At 43.1% G+C, this 18057-nt stretch overlaps 1 protein-coding gene across 2 annotated transcripts in view; it reads left to right on the forward strand.

Annotated features, from left to right (window-relative positions):
* DDC (dopa decarboxylase) overlaps positions 1-18057 on the forward strand; it is a 505341-nt gene that overhangs the window by 408114 nt on the left and 79170 nt on the right. For both annotated transcript variants that reach the window (XM_069216857.1, XM_069216865.1), the window contains exon 10: positions 4456-4532. In XM_069216857.1, coding sequence (XP_069072958.1) covers positions 4456-4532 — 77 coding nt within the window. The remainder of the gene's footprint in view (positions 1-4455; positions 4533-18057) is intronic.

Genomic DNA, 18057 nt, shown 5'->3' on the forward strand with positions numbered 1-18057 from the left:
TGGGGCAGAATTTTTATCAGTATGGCTGTGACAATGCTGGGTTTAATTAATTTTGTGGATTCCTGCAGATTCCAGAAGGCCCCGTCACAAAGAAATGGGAAGAATGTGTGATTTCCAGCAAAGTTGGAGGTTTACAGGGCATTGTGAGTAAGAAAATGGTGTGGGGATGCGTGTGAAACACACCACCCTGGACTCACCCCAATGTTTAGTTTTCAGATGTGTTTAGGTCTTGTGGATTTTTCTACATGGCAGCGCCCCAAAGTCCAAAAAGTGCAGCTCTCACCATTCCAGCTGGGACAATTTTGAGAGTTAGACAAGCTCTCATGGCCCAAATGTAAAACCAAAATCCAAAATAATCAAATGTCCTCTTGCTTGCCGTGGGATAACATGTTTTAGTGTGCTGGGGAGAGCTGAAAGACTGTTAACCCTTTCAGTTGGGGTGGGGGGCATAACCATACCCATACTGGTTGGTAGCCACAACCCCACTATTTTTTTTTTTATTCCCTGGCATCCAGTAGGCTTTCTGCCCCCCGGGGAGTGGATCAGGAGTAATTGCTCCATCTGCTCACTGGAGGGCAGAAAAACTTTGGCCCCATTTATTTTATCTTTATTAATTTATTTGGGGTGGGGGTGTGTGGCCATACCTCCACCCTCTATTTTTGAAAAAAAAAATCTTCCTGGTCTCTGGTGGGCTTTCTGCCCCCTTTGGGGGCAGATGGGCCTTCCAAAAATAAGCCGATCTGCCCCCAAGGTGGGCAGATATGGCCAACAGTAATGTGCCTCCATGGGGAGCGACCCTTGCCCAAGAGGCTGCCCCCCCAAACAAAACACACACATACACACACAGCAATCCCTGGTGCCTAAGTGGTTTCTGCCCCTCCCCTGGGGCAGATCGGCCTAATAGGAATAGGCCGATCTGCCCCTAAGAGGGGCAGATATGGCCTAAAATAAATTCCCCCCACCCCCCGGGGAGCAACCTGTGCCTATGGGGTCACTCCCCTTGCATGAAATTGAGGCAAAAATATAAAAATCCCTGGTGCCTAGTGGTTTCTGCTCCCCGTGGGAGCAGATTGTCCTAATAAAAATAGGCCAAGCTGCCCCCAAAGGGGGTAGAAATGGGCTAAAATAAAATTGTCCACCAGGGGAGGGGCCCTTGCTTAAGGGGTTGCTCCCCACATCTAAAAAACATAAAACAAAAAAAAATGATCCCTGGTGCCTAGAGGTTTCTGCCTCCCATGGGGGCAGATTTAGCCTAATTACAATAGGCCAATCTGCCCCCAAGGGAGGCATAAATGGCCTAAAACAAATTTGCCCCCCCATGGGAGCGACTCTTGCCTAAGGGGTCTCTCCCCTTGCCTAAGGGGTCTCTCCCCTTGCATGAATGAAATTGACCAAAAAACAAAATCACTGGTGTCTAGTGGTTTCTGCCCCCTTGGGGGCAGATTGGCCTAATAAAAATAGGCAGACATGCCCCAAAGGGGGGCAGAAATGGGCTAAAAAAAAAAAATCCACCAGGGGAGCGATCCTTGCCTAAGGGGTCACTCCCCACGTAAAAAAAAAAAAAGATCCCTGGTGTCTAGCAGTTTCTGCCCTCCCTGAGGGCAGATCGGCCTAATTAGAATAGCCCGAAAGGCCTAAAAATAATTTGCCCTCCTGGGGAGCGGCCCTTGCCCAAGGGACTGCTCCCCTTATGCATATAATAAAAAAAAACTCTCAGGTGTCTAGTGGGCATTTCTGCTGCCCAATCACATTGCAAAATGCTGATAGAGACATCAAAGGAAAGTCCTTTCCTTTCATTTAATGCCTCTCTTGTCCCCTCCACGTGATCCGAGGAGAAATGCTTTTGCATTTCTTCTCCGATCTGCGGTGGGGGCAGTGTCTGATGAGGTCAGCGTGCAATCACCCCATGGGGGGTCAGAAGGGCGGGGTGGAAGGGGAAGCGATTCCCCTTCCATCCCTGCCAGGGGAGCAGGGTGCCAGGCCCACGGGGGGGCCTTAGCAGGACGAGCTGGTCTCGTCCTTGGCACACAGGGACCGTGGCAAAGGTCAGACCAGCTGGTCCAGTGCACCCAAGTGGTTAAAATATCTTTATGATTATTAATAAATACTATAACAACCATTTACTTGGGAATACACTGGATTCTACTTATTGATAAATTATTGTGGTAACATATTGACAAAGTCAATAAGTTTGCTTTACATATGTTGATGTGCTCACGCTCTGATAAAGCCAATAGGCCTGCCTTTTATATTTTGGACTACTGTTTGATGAAGCCCAGTTTTTATATTGTTTCTTTATGCTAAAAAAAAAACTCAAACACTCACTGAAAAAAATAAAGGTTAAATTATGTTACAGTCGGCTCTGGTTATAATATGTTACATTATATTTGACCATATTTAAAAGAAATAACTGAAAACAACAAATTTACTGAAAACAAAGATTAAGGTGACATTATACTTAGATGAAATGTAATGTTTTAAACTAAAAAACTACTGAAATTCACCAATTATAGTTAACTAAAGAAACTATAATACATGCCCTCACCATGAACTACTTATGGTCTCACATATAGCATCACTCATGACATGCTCCATGAAATTATTGGTAACATCACTGTTGACATCTGAAATGACATCACTGTGCATGGCGGGGCCACCAAATAAAAACATCCATGATTAAAGTTCTAGTTTCATGCCAAGTTTGTTGTAATTCCAGTCAGTGTGTTCTTCTGTAACGGACGGCAATGGGGGTACAAATAGGGAATGCTGCTCTCCTTTTAAGTGTTTCCACCCTGGTGGATTTGCAAGAAACACAAAATATCAAGAGTAGGCTAAATGTGTTGCATATTCACCAAGTGTTGTGAAGATCCATAAAAGTGTGCTATCCTTATTAGGAAACCAACAATTTTTGACCCCCTTCTCCTCCCCCACAGCATCTTTGGTATCCCCTTTATCAGATGAGCGTTAAATGTGATATTTCTCCACTTGTCTTAACTTGTTATAAGTCTGACAAGTTTGAGGAAGATCCCTTAAACAGGAACAAAGCTACTTCAAACCGATTTGCACATGAAAATATCTTTACTTCCTCTTTTAACTTTACATCATCCCTCTCCCCACACACTTTGATGTATCTGAACGAAATTTGTCATACCCAGAAAAGGTTAAACATGGTAAAAGTAAGAACTTAATGTGGATTCAGAGCGGTTGTCAAAACAAATATATTTAATACCTGGCAAACTCCAGCTGCCCAATCCCAAATCACAGGACAATTTGTGTGATTCAGGGTTTGGCATATAGGTACACCCTGGCTTAGAGATATGGTAAAAACACCACGTATTCATTTTTTAACAACTCTGGAGCAAGGAAAAACAGAGAATAGTAAAACATTAACCCCATTTCCAGGTCTGAAACTCCGAATGGTGTGACAATTGCACACTCAGTAAATAACATACTTGCACACCAGTATATTCTGGATGTACAATTACCGCCCTGGATTGTGTGGTGCCTGTAATAAACACCTAGGTACTTACTCAGATATTAGCAACTGATCAAACCAGATATTTGGAACCAGAAAGCAATGTTTTTCTACTATCTTTGGAATAACAGCAAACGGAGAAACCATTTTTTATTTTTTATTTTATCTTTGTGGTTACTATAATTAAACCAGAAGTTCTTAACCTGTGGCCTAAGGAGCCTTGGGGCCTGGAATGTCTACTCAGGAGGTGCACGACTGCTTAGAAAATGAAATATTGTTTATGAAGTGTATATAAAAAGGCAAAATGTAAAATTGACAATTTTAAAACGTTCTGTAAATGCTATCGAATTTGTAATTGAAGGCTAAAAATGAACCTCAGATTCATTTGTGGGAGCAGTGCAAGTGCATCAAACCGAAAATAATATTCATGGTAATCTCAACTGAATTTTGAAAACAAAATAATGTGACTTTTATATGTTTGTTAATTAAATGAAAAATTGAATTGTGTGTGTATTTGATGAATGCTTGTGTCAGTATTTGTGTTTATTGTTTTGTAGTTTAAATAATCAAAGTTGCTTAGGTCAGGTTTCAGTAATGACTTAGTGGGAGCCACCAGATTACTCTAATGATTTAGTAGGGGTCCCAGATTATGATAATAATTAAGTGGGGGTCACAGAAGTCAAACGGTGAACATCCACCCCACTAGACAATTGCTGGTGTCTGCCAACCCCATTAAGAGCAGGAACTATCTGTATTGAGCATGGTGGTACGATGGTTAGACTTGATAGTTTTAAGATTTAAATCTGTGTATTGCCTTCTGACTGTAGGAAAGTAACATTAAACATTTTCATATTTTCATATGCCCTCAGTATGGAATCATACCTTTTGCATGAACTAGTTGTTCTGGTTCTAGATACTGTTTAATTGTTGTGCTTCAATATTAATTAATTATTGACATATTTGTGGTCTTGCTTTCTCAGGGTCAAGAAGAGAACAGATTTAACAGAGGCCTTCAAACTGAATCCCGTTTACCTCCAACATAATCACCAAGATTCGGGTAATTAATATGCATACATTATGGCGTTTCAGTCCATCAAGACACAATACATTTGTTTTTATTATTTGCAGAACACAAATAATGACATAACAACAGCTTCAATGAATGACATAACAAATATAAAACAAAACCAGCACATTCCACACAAAGCACAACATACAAAAGCATAACAGAAAATAGCAATGGGCATCTAATGAAACAAACATACATCATGGTAATCCATACAAGCGCCAGTTAAAAAAGAAGCCCAAACTTAAATTCCCAAAGTGTCATGAGAAACTTATCACCACATAAATCATAACGTCTTTCAGAAATGTGAAAGACTGCAATATATTGGAGGACTTTATGAAAACAATTCCATAAAAGCGCAGAAAGGAATTGTCATCCAGCCTCTTCTGTATCTTATGTGAGAGACCGATGTATGATGGCATTTGCATTTGAATTGCTCTAACTCTGCGAAATAAGATGGGGCTCATAATATTTTTCCACATCATACCTTGGGTTGAATTTTCTTCTTTACTTTTAGCTATGTTAGCTCACTGCCAAATCTAAAAAGATGGCCACGGGGTTTAGACATAGAGGACATGGATGTCAATATTTTGGACAGTCTGGGGACTGCACATTTCACTGACATTTTAAAGCACAAGTACAAACACACACACACATACACAGTCCTAAAAGACTTCACATGTGGCTGATTTGCTAAAATTTACCTGCCACTAAATTAGGCGATTGCTAGATACGCTGTACTCAAGAACACGCAACCTCTGTTTAATCACCATTAAGCTCATGACAGTTCCCCTGCATCCAGTTCTGGTGGAGCCAGCGCCCTCAATATTTTCCTCAGATCCTTCTGGGGAATAAGCCAGAACTGTGCATTTTCGAGACACTGATGGCACCGAAGACCATGGTCCTCCATCACTTGAGTTCGAAGGAACACATGGGTAAGAATAAAGAGAGGGAGAAGAGATGATCCTTGAGGTAACCCAAATGACAGAAGCAAAGAATAGAAATACCCAGGTAAAACTTCTGAGCCCTGCCTGTGTGGAAAGTATGTATCTGGTCCAAAACCTGCCACTGAATTTATAGCATAGACCATGTATCCAAGGAGGGTTGATTGGCCAACAGTATCAAAAGCTTCTAACAGATCCAGCGCAATCAATGCAGCAGTCTCAGTTGCACAAAAGAGACAACCCCCAAATGAAAGTCAAAAACTGTTTATTACTTTGCTAAGTAATAATAGAACTGGGTTGGAGTTGGTCAGTGGTTTCCATGGCCATAATTCTTCAAAAATAGGACTGGTTAGATATTGTCTGTGGTGCATAGTATTCACTGGATCGAGGCCAGCAGATAATGAGAAGGGAGAAACAATAGCTGGTTAAGGAAATTTGGTGCCTGCCTTGCAAAAAGCAATAGAAATAGCAACTTGATCCTTGGCTAAACCCTCAATATTTTAATTACCCATGGCTGACCCCGCTATATTTTAACTACCAAAAATTTCTTACCCTTGTTATGTTATGTCATGGTATGTTATGGAGCATTTGTACAACACACAGCCTTAGGATCGCTTCTCTCTATTGCAAAAGAGGCAAGTGTATCAATTTTTATCAGTTGTCACAAGGGAACAGAGACCATGACAGGTATTTCTGTGGTGCAAAAGAATAATCTTTAGTTTTCTTTCGAGGATAGAAAAAAGGGGATTTTCTTAAGGGCGATAGGAACTGCATGCAGAAGAGTGAGTGCTAAGATGGAGAGGAGCAGCTGTGAATCCTGGCCTTCCTAGTATGAAGTACTTCTTAGTTCCATTGAATGTGAAGAGTGGATGAACCGATCGGAACATTTCTGATTAGACGCACTGCAGGATGCAATAAGGTTTTGCTTAGGTCGAGCAGTGTATTAGGCAGAGAACCTCTAAGCATATTCTGGAATCAAGAGTGAAATTGTTTATTGGTGGGACTCAATTAAATTTGGGGGCAATTAACACAATACTAGCTGCCTCGTTTTGCAAATATAAAGGAGGATTAATAGGGTTTTGTATTTCTTAATGCCAAATTAAAGAGCACTACACTAGTAAAGCCTGGATTAATTTGATGCAAATACCGGAGATACCTATCAGCTGTGAGATAGCGTAGGAGCATTGAAAGATTTTTTAATTTGATAAGTACAGGCGAGGACATCACCTGACACCTGATCACCCAGTAACAGTTCTAAATCGATTTTGTTTACATTTGAGCTAAATGGATTAGTTCCATCTCAGTTGGCCAGAATGTAGGATTTCTAAGGCCTGCTCTCCTTCCTGCTCCCAAATGTTTTGTCTTCTCTGCAGTAAGCTTCAGCCACTGTTTAGACACTTACATAAACAGCATACACAGATAAAGCTCAAGCGCAGCTAGTCCAACTGAGTATTATCATCAAATATGGGGAAGAACTGGAAGCCACAAGCAGATGAAGGTTGCACTCAGTGTCCCATAAACATTAAACATGCGTGGCGACAGAGCAGATCCTGGTAGCATAGACTAAAAGAACTCAGAGTGACTGCTTGTGGCGTCATTTAAAAAAAGACACCTTCCAGGTAAGTGTTGACAGTGTTGAAGGTGCTTATAGGGCTAATACAATCTGACACTGTTCTTGACAATCCACACGGAAGAACACCCACAACAATGACTGCAGTGGCTTATGAGCCCTAGATGGGATGAAAGGTCCCATCTATGTCGCAAAGGATGTTCAAAAATTCCAAAGCCATCCATACAACCGCATTTGGAAACACTTTATTAACGTTATAGCGGAAGGAACAACCAATGTTTCATAAAAGCATATCAGATTTTTTCATTATTTGACCATATTCTGCTTTACTTCGAGGATGATGCTCAAATATGGTAGCGTTTGCCTCCCAACATGTCCAGTCAATGACCCTTCTCTTCCTTCTTGCCTACTCCTATGTTATAAAAATAAAAGTAGATGGTTTTGCTGGCAAAAAGAAAGTGACTTTCTCACTTTTCTTTTATTTGTCATCCAAGTATGTAATATTCAGGAGATCCGTGAAGGGGCCAAACTATGCCATCTGAGTACTCATAAGCTACTAGAGTGAAAGCTCAGCCAAGTACCCCATTAAAAACGTCAACTACATTTGTTCAAATCTCCACTTTATTTACAATAATCAATGAGAGGTATAAAAGCTGTGATCAGCAATTTTTCACTGGATACTAGATGACAGATAAACGTAGGTAAGTGTTTAAGGGCCAGATGAAGAGCTTGATAGACAGGGTACTCCATCCCAAATGTGACAGTGTACCCTTTCCGCCAAATCCTCGGTCCGGCTGCTCTTTTTTGATTTAGACAGACCTCAAGTTTCCTGCAATAAACAAAACCCAAGTAGCGCAACAACACAAATCAATTCTGAAAACAACTGTGCCTAGCTTTTCCTTTTAATGAAGAAGCCACGACCAATCAAGAGCTCTGGCTGTCTGTGCCTTGCCCAGTGTTCTTGAAGTGGAGCCGGCACTACTGTCAGGAATGACAGGGCAGACGCCTTATGGCACCATCAACAGGAGGCTAAATGGGGTGTAAGACTGCAGCTTCTAGCTGCAGGTACACCTTTTTATGGGCTAAAGAAACATACATTTGCCAAATTTAATTTTGGCTGTGGCACTGAAATTACTTTTACTGTCGTGGCTCCAAGTGTGCCACTAGCAAATACAAGTCTACATTGCGGTTATTACTGTTGTGGTAAATTGTTCATATATGATTCCTTATAAAACATTGCCCGTGCAACACATGCTTTCCCAACCAGGTCATCAATTAGGAACAGCGAAGGGGGAGAATTTGAATAAAAAAGTCATAGGGATGTAATTTCCAGATTGATTTACATACATGTGGAGGTTTTAAGCAGAAAAAAGCTCAAATTAAGCCATATGTAGCTTTAACAAATGGCATTGTTTCCTGTCTAAATTGTGAATGTTGGTATGTGTAACTTGGCCTGCGTTATCATAAGTAATCAATTGTTTTTCTTCCCTTCCAAAGGCCTTTCCTTGCATAGGGGGTGTAATGTATTTCTGGAAGATTATGTTGATCCAAAGTAATATTATAGTTAGAGATTTTGGAAAACGCCACTCTCAATACTAATGCTAAATTATGTCATAAATTGAAAAAAATCTGTCAATCAAATGTCACCCTCCAAACTATGCCGCTACAGGTACAGGGAACAGTCAGCTGTGTCTGTGTGCATGTACATGGGACGACACGCTGAGGAAAGACTTCTTTTTAGCTCATAGGGACAAATTGACAGACTAGTATTATTTTGACAAACATCTTCAGTTCACCTCAGCTATGAGAAAACAGGAAGTGTTGAGGGCGGAAAGGCCACGTTTTTTCCGACAGGCAAACCAAAAAGAAGAGCCGTGTGTGACGGCCATTTTGACTCTCTGTCACGCACAGAAAAGCTAATGCTTGCCAGCGGTATCACTATGCTCCCAAAGCGGAACTCCTCAAGGGCGTTTAGTGTTCTGCTGGGAGTCACAAAATCTGCTTGCAGCTGGCCATACGAATGATAAATCATATCCTACAATATTATTCTCTTTAACAACAAAATTAAAAGTTCATTTTAAGTGAACGGAAGTGACACAGTAGCTCCATAAACATCTGTGTGCCTGGCAGTGAGTGGGAAAAGATCAGAGTGTAAAGCCCTTGTTTAGAGATTGCGTTTCCACCGCTTGATGATAACGAGGCTGGTGCCATGCAAGTTCGATTCCCATCTGCTAAGTACAGCTGCCACAACCAGGGTTATAATCATTGTGGCAGGATAGAAAATGAAATCCATTGAGCGCAATGAAAAAGGCGATGAGAAACGTGTGGTCATTACGTGCGGTCCACTTTCAGCCGTATGCAATTACAGCAAATTGGCAAGACTTGTACTGTTGTTTCGCCAGGGCGTACTGTGCAATTAAACTAATCGTTGACGTGCTTGAAAAGGAAAGCACTCTCCAAATTATTTTCCCTGACTCCAGAACGAACGAGAGGTACCACAAGCAAAAGCTGTACCGTGTTTTATGGAAGATAGTTGTATTTTCAAAAAAAAGCACATCTATGATGTCTGCTGACTATTTTTAAAAGATATGGCCTAGTTTGATGTTACTGCAACGCACTGTCACCAGGACGCAAGGGCTCATTACCTCCGTGCCTTTTGCTGAGTAAAGTACCCCTTAAATGTGATTCAGACGCAATGGCAGGATGTCACTACCAAAAGACATCTTGGAAAACTGGAGCTGTTAGGGTGAAAGCAAAACATACTTGTGTGAAGGAGATAAAGACATCATGCCCAATTCAAAAACATTCAAAAATATTTAGCAATGACTTACTCTCGTAGTACTCCCGGCTTAATATAGGCTTACTAGAGGAGTAAGCAAGTAGGCTGGTTTAGTCCTTATTCCTGTTTTACCAGATAACTAAGCACATTATTTCTGGTACACTCATGGGCTATAAGCATAAGAAACTCTCAGCTGCTGCCAGTTTAACATGGTGGGGTGAGGACGGGGGTGGGTGGATAGGGGAATAATAAAAAAGTGAAAAAAATAAACTTACTTGTCGATCGCGATGCTGGGTGCCTCCATCGCTCCTCTCTTCCCAGCAGCCACTGGGGCACAGGCTCCCAATCCAGATGATGCTCTGATGCTATACTAAGCATGACAGCAGCACTGGGATTGGCCTCAGTGGGACGGTCTTACGCTCGCTGAGGCACAGGGAGCTTGTGCCATTTCTCCATCCAGTTGTGTAACACAGCTGGTTTGGAGAAATGTAAGTGAGCATGTCAGTTTGGCCAGCCTAAGATGGCTGACCAAACCGGCATGCGCAGTTTACAGTGCATATGAAAGACACCCACAAGCTTGGCGAGATGCCCTACATGTGCCAGGTATGTGGGCATTGTTCGTCTTTGTACTGCGATTTGATACCCATTTCACAGCTACACATGAAGACACTAGAAACCTGCTCTGTCCCTACTGCCTGAAAATCTTTAAGTTTGGCGTAAGCCACCACTCCTCCTCCCTGCCATAGTCCAGCCCCGCCCTACTCTACACTCTCATGGCTCAGTCAAAATGAAAAATAAAATGATAATAAAATTGTTTTGTTATCATAATTTTAATTTGCTGGTGCTGGGGGGGGGGGCGACACTCCTCCACTATTATGGAAGAGCCGCCCCTGGAAACACTTACACGTCATTACAGTTTTCACTGTTATGTATGTGAATTTAGTCACTTTACCAGCAATGCTAACTTGTTGCAAAGGTCAGAGGCTCAAAAAGAGCCCAAAAGGGAGAGGGGCGAGGATTGGAGACAGTGGACTGACACAGAAAGTAATTCCTTTCCTGTTCCAGACCCTAACCTCCCCATTCACCAGAGAAACAATACCCCAACAACCAGCGGTCAGTAAATCAGCTTACCATCCACTAAGGGAAAGTTCCCAGCAATCACAATAATAGCTCTTGTAGCATCTCATATGACATTCCCACTTTAGGCTGCCATGCACCAGTGAACACACCCTTGCACCCTGTTGTCAAAAAGGGATTTCAGGGTACGTCTTTGTTATCAAGAGAAGAAACAGGAGTGGTTTTGTGATGTCAAAAATAGAGCTTTTAGGTGAGTTTGGGTGCGTTATCGAGAGGAAGTATGCTATTCTTAACAACATACCTGTGAGTGAATCTGTGTATTATCAATTATCAAGTGTTTCCAAAGGGGAAGCCTGCCCTCTGTGGATAGCATCCTTCAAGACACAACACAGTAAAACCTATAACTGCAGGATCACATCAGGGCACTTGCCACACACAGTTGGAGGACTCTAGAAAGTCCATACTGGCAACAAAGCCCCCGCTTTTCCCTCTTCATTCTTTCCTCACTGGGGGTCTCAACAAAGTGCATTCCTAGTCCTGTAGGGAAGATAAATGTGCACTCTCTTTAAAGTGATTGAAGGACAACACTGTCTGTACTCCGAGGACAGCGGCTGTTCAAGCAAAAGCTTCAAACAACAACCATTCCCATGAATGTGAGGTATTTACTCTTACTCACACTGAGTATTTTTGGGTTGACTCACAAATGTTTAATAATCTTCTATTCACGTTGCACTGTTATTGATGTTATGAGTGTTGTAACTTTAGTATGCAAAAGGCCTACTGACTGAATGCTCAATAAAAATTAATTACATTAAAATGTGACTTCCTATTATTGGGGAATCAGAGAATGTAGGAACTTGTGCTGTTTGGTGGGGCACATTTTCCACCTCCGCTTAACACTTGGAATAAAAAAGCTATTCAGTGAAGTTCACAAACAAATTCAGTGAAATGAAAAGGAATCTTTTCTGAATACCTCTGGAAAGGTATAGAGTGTCGAAGGAACAGGTCCATGGCGAAAATCTCCATCCTGCAGGTGGAGTCAAGGAAGGTTCCTGCGTGTTACTCACAAGTGGCCACTGGAGGCTTCCTGCAACAGGCGCACAGGGCCCCCAGCTCAGCTCTTGCCTTCTTGAGAGTGCGTGATCTTGTGCAAGTAGGCACAGCTCACAGTTTCCATGCTCCAGAGTCCCTTGGGGGTGTCTCCGGCTTGTGTCCCAACAGCAAGGAGGGTCTCTTCTGGTCCTTCAGAGTCTTTATAAGCCTCTCGACTGTGCACCCAGCTTTCTCAGGTACAAGTTCAGTCGTTTGTGGTGACACCAACGTCCTCATCTTTCAGTGCAGAGTTTTCTTTCTGGCTACCACTTCACAGCAAGTGAGTGTTGACATTGTCACTCGTTTTCCAGTTCCAACCAGGAATCTTCACAGAGATCAGGGCAAGACCAGTTATGACAGAAAGTCCCTTCAGGGCCCTTGGCATGGTCCTAAGTATGACCAGATCAGTTGACCCTCAGCCTCTCTTCGGGACAGTCACAGCTCCTATCCACAGGTCAGGAGTCTCTCATTTGTTGCCACGGTCTGTGCCATGTATGTCAGTGGTGTGTCTGCCCTCTCGATGTGTGCTCTGTCTCTTGGGAGCACTCACAAGGCTCGGTTCTGCTGGCTGATGAGCCTTGCATGACCCCCAACTGCTTCATCCTGCTATGGCAATCAAGACATACCTTACAGGCATTGCACATTGGCATGTGTTTAGTTCACGCTGTGGTCAGGGTGGATTCTCTGATCATAGAAGTACCTTTTGGTGAACCCTCACTGATATTTCACTTATTGTCGGTTACAATTTTCCACATTAAGAGTGTTTATTTTAGTTTCCCTGTGGCAGTGTGGGAATGCTCTCGTGGCCGGGAGAGCACACTCCATTGGAGTGCCCCCAAATGCCTTGCTATTGGGGGTCAGGATATCCCTTGCCATCTGCTCCGTGTTTGATATTTGGAAGACTCACTCCCCGTTTTTTAAAATTAATTTATGTGCATCCATCCCGGCAAGCATTGCTTTGTCCTAATGATGTTTCCATAACTTGGAGTGGATCGAAACATTGTCGACCTAAACACCCTGACATCATAGCCTATAAGTAAATCGAATATAGGTGCAGGAGTAATGTATTGTACAAAGTTGTGGCTTTGTTTTCCTAAATTCTTTCCTTTTGTCACTTACTTTTTGCCTGTGCGTGAATTTTGATACCTGTTTAGTGTGCCCTGTAGGGTTAGGTATCTCTAAATAACTTTTTAAAATGTATTTCCCAATAAGTGTGATTTTAACAGTTGATTTGACACCGCCTGGGCATTATTATTTTGTCCCCAGTGTATTACTTACTTTATTTCTAGTTAGGGACCCGTGTTCCTTATAATATATTATCGTAGTTCGGCGGCAGCCAGGAGACTCCATGATGTAAAGTGTCCCAGTGTAACCCCGATGCTTCGGTCTGAAACGCCCTCTGACATGACAAAGGTGGGGGTCTCCATGACCTGATGCCCCACCCAAGTCAATCCCTAGTTTACTACAGGTTCCTACTTATGACTAAAACTCTATAAAAATGAGTGGTCACTTCAGAGCCTTCACAACTATTGACAGTGAAAAAAAGGGCTGCCCCTTCAGACATCAATTAGCGGCTTCTGAATTCCCTGGGAAATACCGGTACTGCCCAGCAGAGAGAAATGAAGGGATCCATGTGACAAATTGGACTGTCCCATAGAGTTACTTCCTGTCACTAATGATGCAGACCTCTGCTTGCTTTACTCCTTCTGGACCTCTCCTGCTATACACTCTCTACCCCTTTTAATACCCTAGACACCTTTTCTGTACATCACTCTCTTCAGTTCTCCATTGCTTTAAGGAGCTGGGTTTGCACCATACAAGGGCCTCTCACACACACAGACTTTGCAGACACCTGGACAAAGGCAGCGAGGTTCTCGAACCGCAGGGATGGGGGAAAGAGTCATGTGATCCTAATGTTTTACTTATAGTAGGGTGGAGCTGCAGGTGATGGGAAAGCTGCAGATTCTAGATTTAACTCTTGGATGTTGGATAAATATTGAATATAACTTGTGGATCTGCTGCACATGTATGCATTAGTATTTATATAGCATGAAACTAGCTGTGAAGTAGGGGAGCGCTGTACATTATGAGGGGCTGGGAGATACGCTGCAAGATTGTATAGATCAAGTGGGGAGTACATTTACAAAACATTTAGGCACAGGCAGATTAAGGGCCTGATTACAACTTTGGAGGACGGTGTTAAACCGTCCCAAAAGTGACGGATATACTACCTACCGTATTACGAGTTCCATAGGATATAATGGACTCGTAATACGGTAGGTGGTATATCCGCCACTTTTGGGACGGTTTAACACCGTCCTCCAAAGTTGTAATCAGGCCCTAAGTGATTTACCCAGAATCCCAGTACCAAGGCTGGGTTTCAGACCTGGGTCTCTGGCTCAAGCTGCTAGACCAGATCTCCTCTCGCATAATGAAAAACATTGATTCTAAATAACAGTGGTAGGGTAGAGCTCAGGGCAAATTATCAGTTCTAACCTGGGGGAGTGTGTCTCGAGTAATCAAATCACTGTGCTAGGCTGCAGTACGATGCTTCCTAACGGCACAACTGTATCAGGAGGAAAAGAGTATGGCAGGAAAAGAAGTGAGAAAGAAAATCTCAGTTATTTTGGTCACTTTGTGCTATGGTCCCCTCCCCAACTTTCAGAAGCTGTGCCGATCAACACAAAAAGTTAAGAAAGCAGATCCAGTGCAGAATTATGGGGAGCACTGCTGGCCACTGCAGTGCACCACCACCTCTGTTGTTCTGGACATGTACAGCATGCTCTAGGCCAGACCATCTCCTGGGATGCCCACCTCCTAGAGCCTTCTCAAGAGGGCGTCGTGGTCTATGGTGGTAAAAGCTGCAGACAGATGATCTGTGTGCCAGTCCTGGCCATCAAAGTTTGCCGCAAGCATGGATTCAGAAGAAGTCTGAGGCCAACAACAACTGGTCTTGACTGGCTCAAAGAGTTAATTTCAAAACAATGGCGGCTGGGTAATTTGGCACACACACTCAGTACACAATATGAAACAAAACAATATGGTTGATTAATCATAATATATCATGGGGCTCAAAGATTAAGTAGAGTCATCAAGTCTTCTTCAATAGGAACAATGTCCATATCACAGAAAAAGATCTCAAGCACTCCAAAATAATTGATATAGAGTTCCTTTGTGTTCAGTCCTTTGATGTGCTTTATTTGCATGCAATAGTCAGTAGTTCTTAGATGTTTTTCTCCACACACTAGCCAACATGTGTTTCGTCTTATACAGTTAATACACTAACAGACTTCATCAGGGCTAACACCATTTGATCATCTTAAATCAAGAATCCAATTTCATTTGTGTGCAAGTGTTGAGTTCCGTTTGGAGAGTGCTCCCTTCTCAAATCACGAGGACCATATAGAACACCAGTGTGGTCCTCGTGTCTTGAGACGGGTGCTCTCCGAGCAGAGTACGATATTTGTACACAATTGAATATTACATGCAAGCCCCAGGGGTATTTGCCAGCTGATTATTCTGCCCCTTCACTAGGTGTCCTAAGCCTACAAGGTTTTTCTCAGTGTCCCATATGGACAGTCCAGCCCTGTCCTGGGGTTTTATCCTTGAAGCTAGGGCAGTAAGACTTGAATCTCCAGAGGTAGGATGTAGATCATAGGGTAACCACACAGAGGAGGTAGCCTGGAAGCCCAACAGGCAGGCGGTTGCTGGTTTATCATCACATTGGAGGCTGCACTGACAGTGTGCTTTATCGTCAAAAGGGAGGTTCCAGGGACAGTGTGGTTTATCCACAAACGGGAAGTTGAGGGACAGTGTGATTTATCTTCAAACAGGACATTGGGGGCAGTGTGGTTATCCTTGTGCTGATCCACTGACTGGAGGTTGCAAGTATAGTATGGTTTATCCACTCACTCATGATGTTCCACTGACACTGTGGCTTATCCACCCACCAGATATTGTGGGGTCCATGTGGGTGATCCACTCACTGGATCTTGCAGGGTCAGTGTGCTTTATCTTCAAACAGGAGGTTGGGGGGGGCAATGTGGTTATCTTTTTGTGGCTTATCCACCGACTGGAGGTGGCAGGGACATTGTAGTTTATCCACCCACTGGATATTGCAGGAAAAGCGTGTCTTATCCATCCACTGGAGGTTGCTCGGACAGTGTGGTGTATCCACCCACTGGCTGTTGCAGGGACAGTGTGGTTTATCCACCCACTAGAGGTTGCAGGGATAGTGTGGTTTATCCACCCATGGGATGTTTCAGGGTCAGTGTGGTTTACCCGCCCACAGTATGTTGCATGGTCAGGGCGATTTATCCACCCACTGGATGTTGTTGGGGACAGTGTGGTTTATCCATGCACTGGATATTGTGGGGAAAGTGTGGCTTATCCATCCACTGGCGGTTGCTCGTACAGTGTGGTTTATCCACCCACTAGAGATTGCAGGTGTAGTATGGTTTATCCACCCACGGAATGGTGCAGGGCCAGTGTGGTTTATCCACCAACGTGATGTTGCGGGGTCAATGTGTTTTATCCACCCACTTGATGTTGCAGGGTCAGTGTGGTTTATTCACCCACTTGATGTTGCAGGGTCAGTGTGGTTTATTCATCCACCAGATGTTGCAGGTCAGAGTGGTTTACACACCCATGAGATATTGCGTGGTCAGTGTGGTTTATCCGCCCATGGGAGGTAAAGGGGACAATGTGGTTCATGCTCCCATTGGAGGTTGTGGGGACAGCATTGCTTATTGTCACATGGGTAGTTGCCAGGGATGGTGTGGTATGATCTTGGGATGGGCGTAGCAGAGATATGGTTTAACCACACCTTGAGTAGCAGATATATCCTAGTTCAACATAAACAGGGTGAAATATCAATGACCTACCACAGGCATTTGAGTGGAGCAGGTCCCACCAGGTTTCACACTTGACAGTAACTAAAAGATAACTTTGAAACGGGTCCCTGTTAGACTGTATATTCATGTCTTACAATTTACAGGCAAAACACTGAGCAACGTCTCAAAAATGAGACCCGTAAAGTGATCTATGTCCGAGATGCAGACCCTGTTAACATTTCACATGCTTTTTACTTGTCTCTTTCTAGATTTTGTGTTTCTATAGTTTTGTTCATGCAACAGTTGACTCCCGTGTAGTGTATGCAGTGACCTGAGTAACCTCCAGGTGGCCAGGTTGGTGCCTGCAGGCACTGTGACTTCTCACGGTGCCTCTTGGTGGGTCATAAGGGTGTTCAGACTACATGCGCATCCAATCCTTGGCCTCTCTGCAGAGCACACAGAACAGTGGGCACGTATGAACCAGTTGTAAGTGTGGGAGGGACCATTGTGCTAAGAACAGCACCAAGAGAAGGCCAGGCAACGCTCACAGGTGAGAGGATGAGGTGTGAGCATGATGAAGTGGAGGAGGCGGAAGGAAGATCGTGCATGAGGAGTCAGTGAAAGGACAGTGCTCCACAGGAAGCAGTGATGTGTGGAATGCAAATGGAGGATTTTGAGCAAAGAGGAGAACACAGGGTTAATTGTAGGGCGTGCGGTGGAGATGGCATTCCCATGGAAGCTCTTAAGGTTTTTTCGAACCAGCTAATGCCATTTCTTTTAAAATTATTCAATCAATTTTGAACTGGGAAACCTATTTCACACTTGTTAAAAGAGTCCATTATCGTTAGCTTCCTCAAAAAAGATAAGAACGCTACAAATGTTAACCAGACTATAAGCTGTTTACAGACATTTTAGCCTCTCATAATATACCGGTAGCTAATTGGCTAATACACAGAGATCAATGCAGATTTATGCCAGGTAGGCAAATTTCAGCCAATGTTAGTTTTATAACCCAAGCCATCAACTATTTTTAAATACCAAAATAAAAGCTGCTATTTTTATGATGGATACAGAGAAAGCATTGGAACTTGTAAATTAGGACGCATTATTCATTATCCTAAGAAAATTTGTGTCCCAGGTCAATTCAAAGTAATGCTATGGAATCGTTATCAAGGGGCAAGAGCTAAAGTGATTATAAATGCGAATGGGGAATGCATCAAGA

Source organism: Pleurodeles waltl, chromosome 2_1 (assembly GCF_031143425.1).
Source record: "Pleurodeles waltl isolate 20211129_DDA chromosome 2_1, aPleWal1.hap1.20221129, whole genome shotgun sequence".
Classification (NCBI taxonomy): domain Eukaryota; kingdom Metazoa; phylum Chordata; class Amphibia; order Caudata; family Salamandridae; genus Pleurodeles; species Pleurodeles waltl.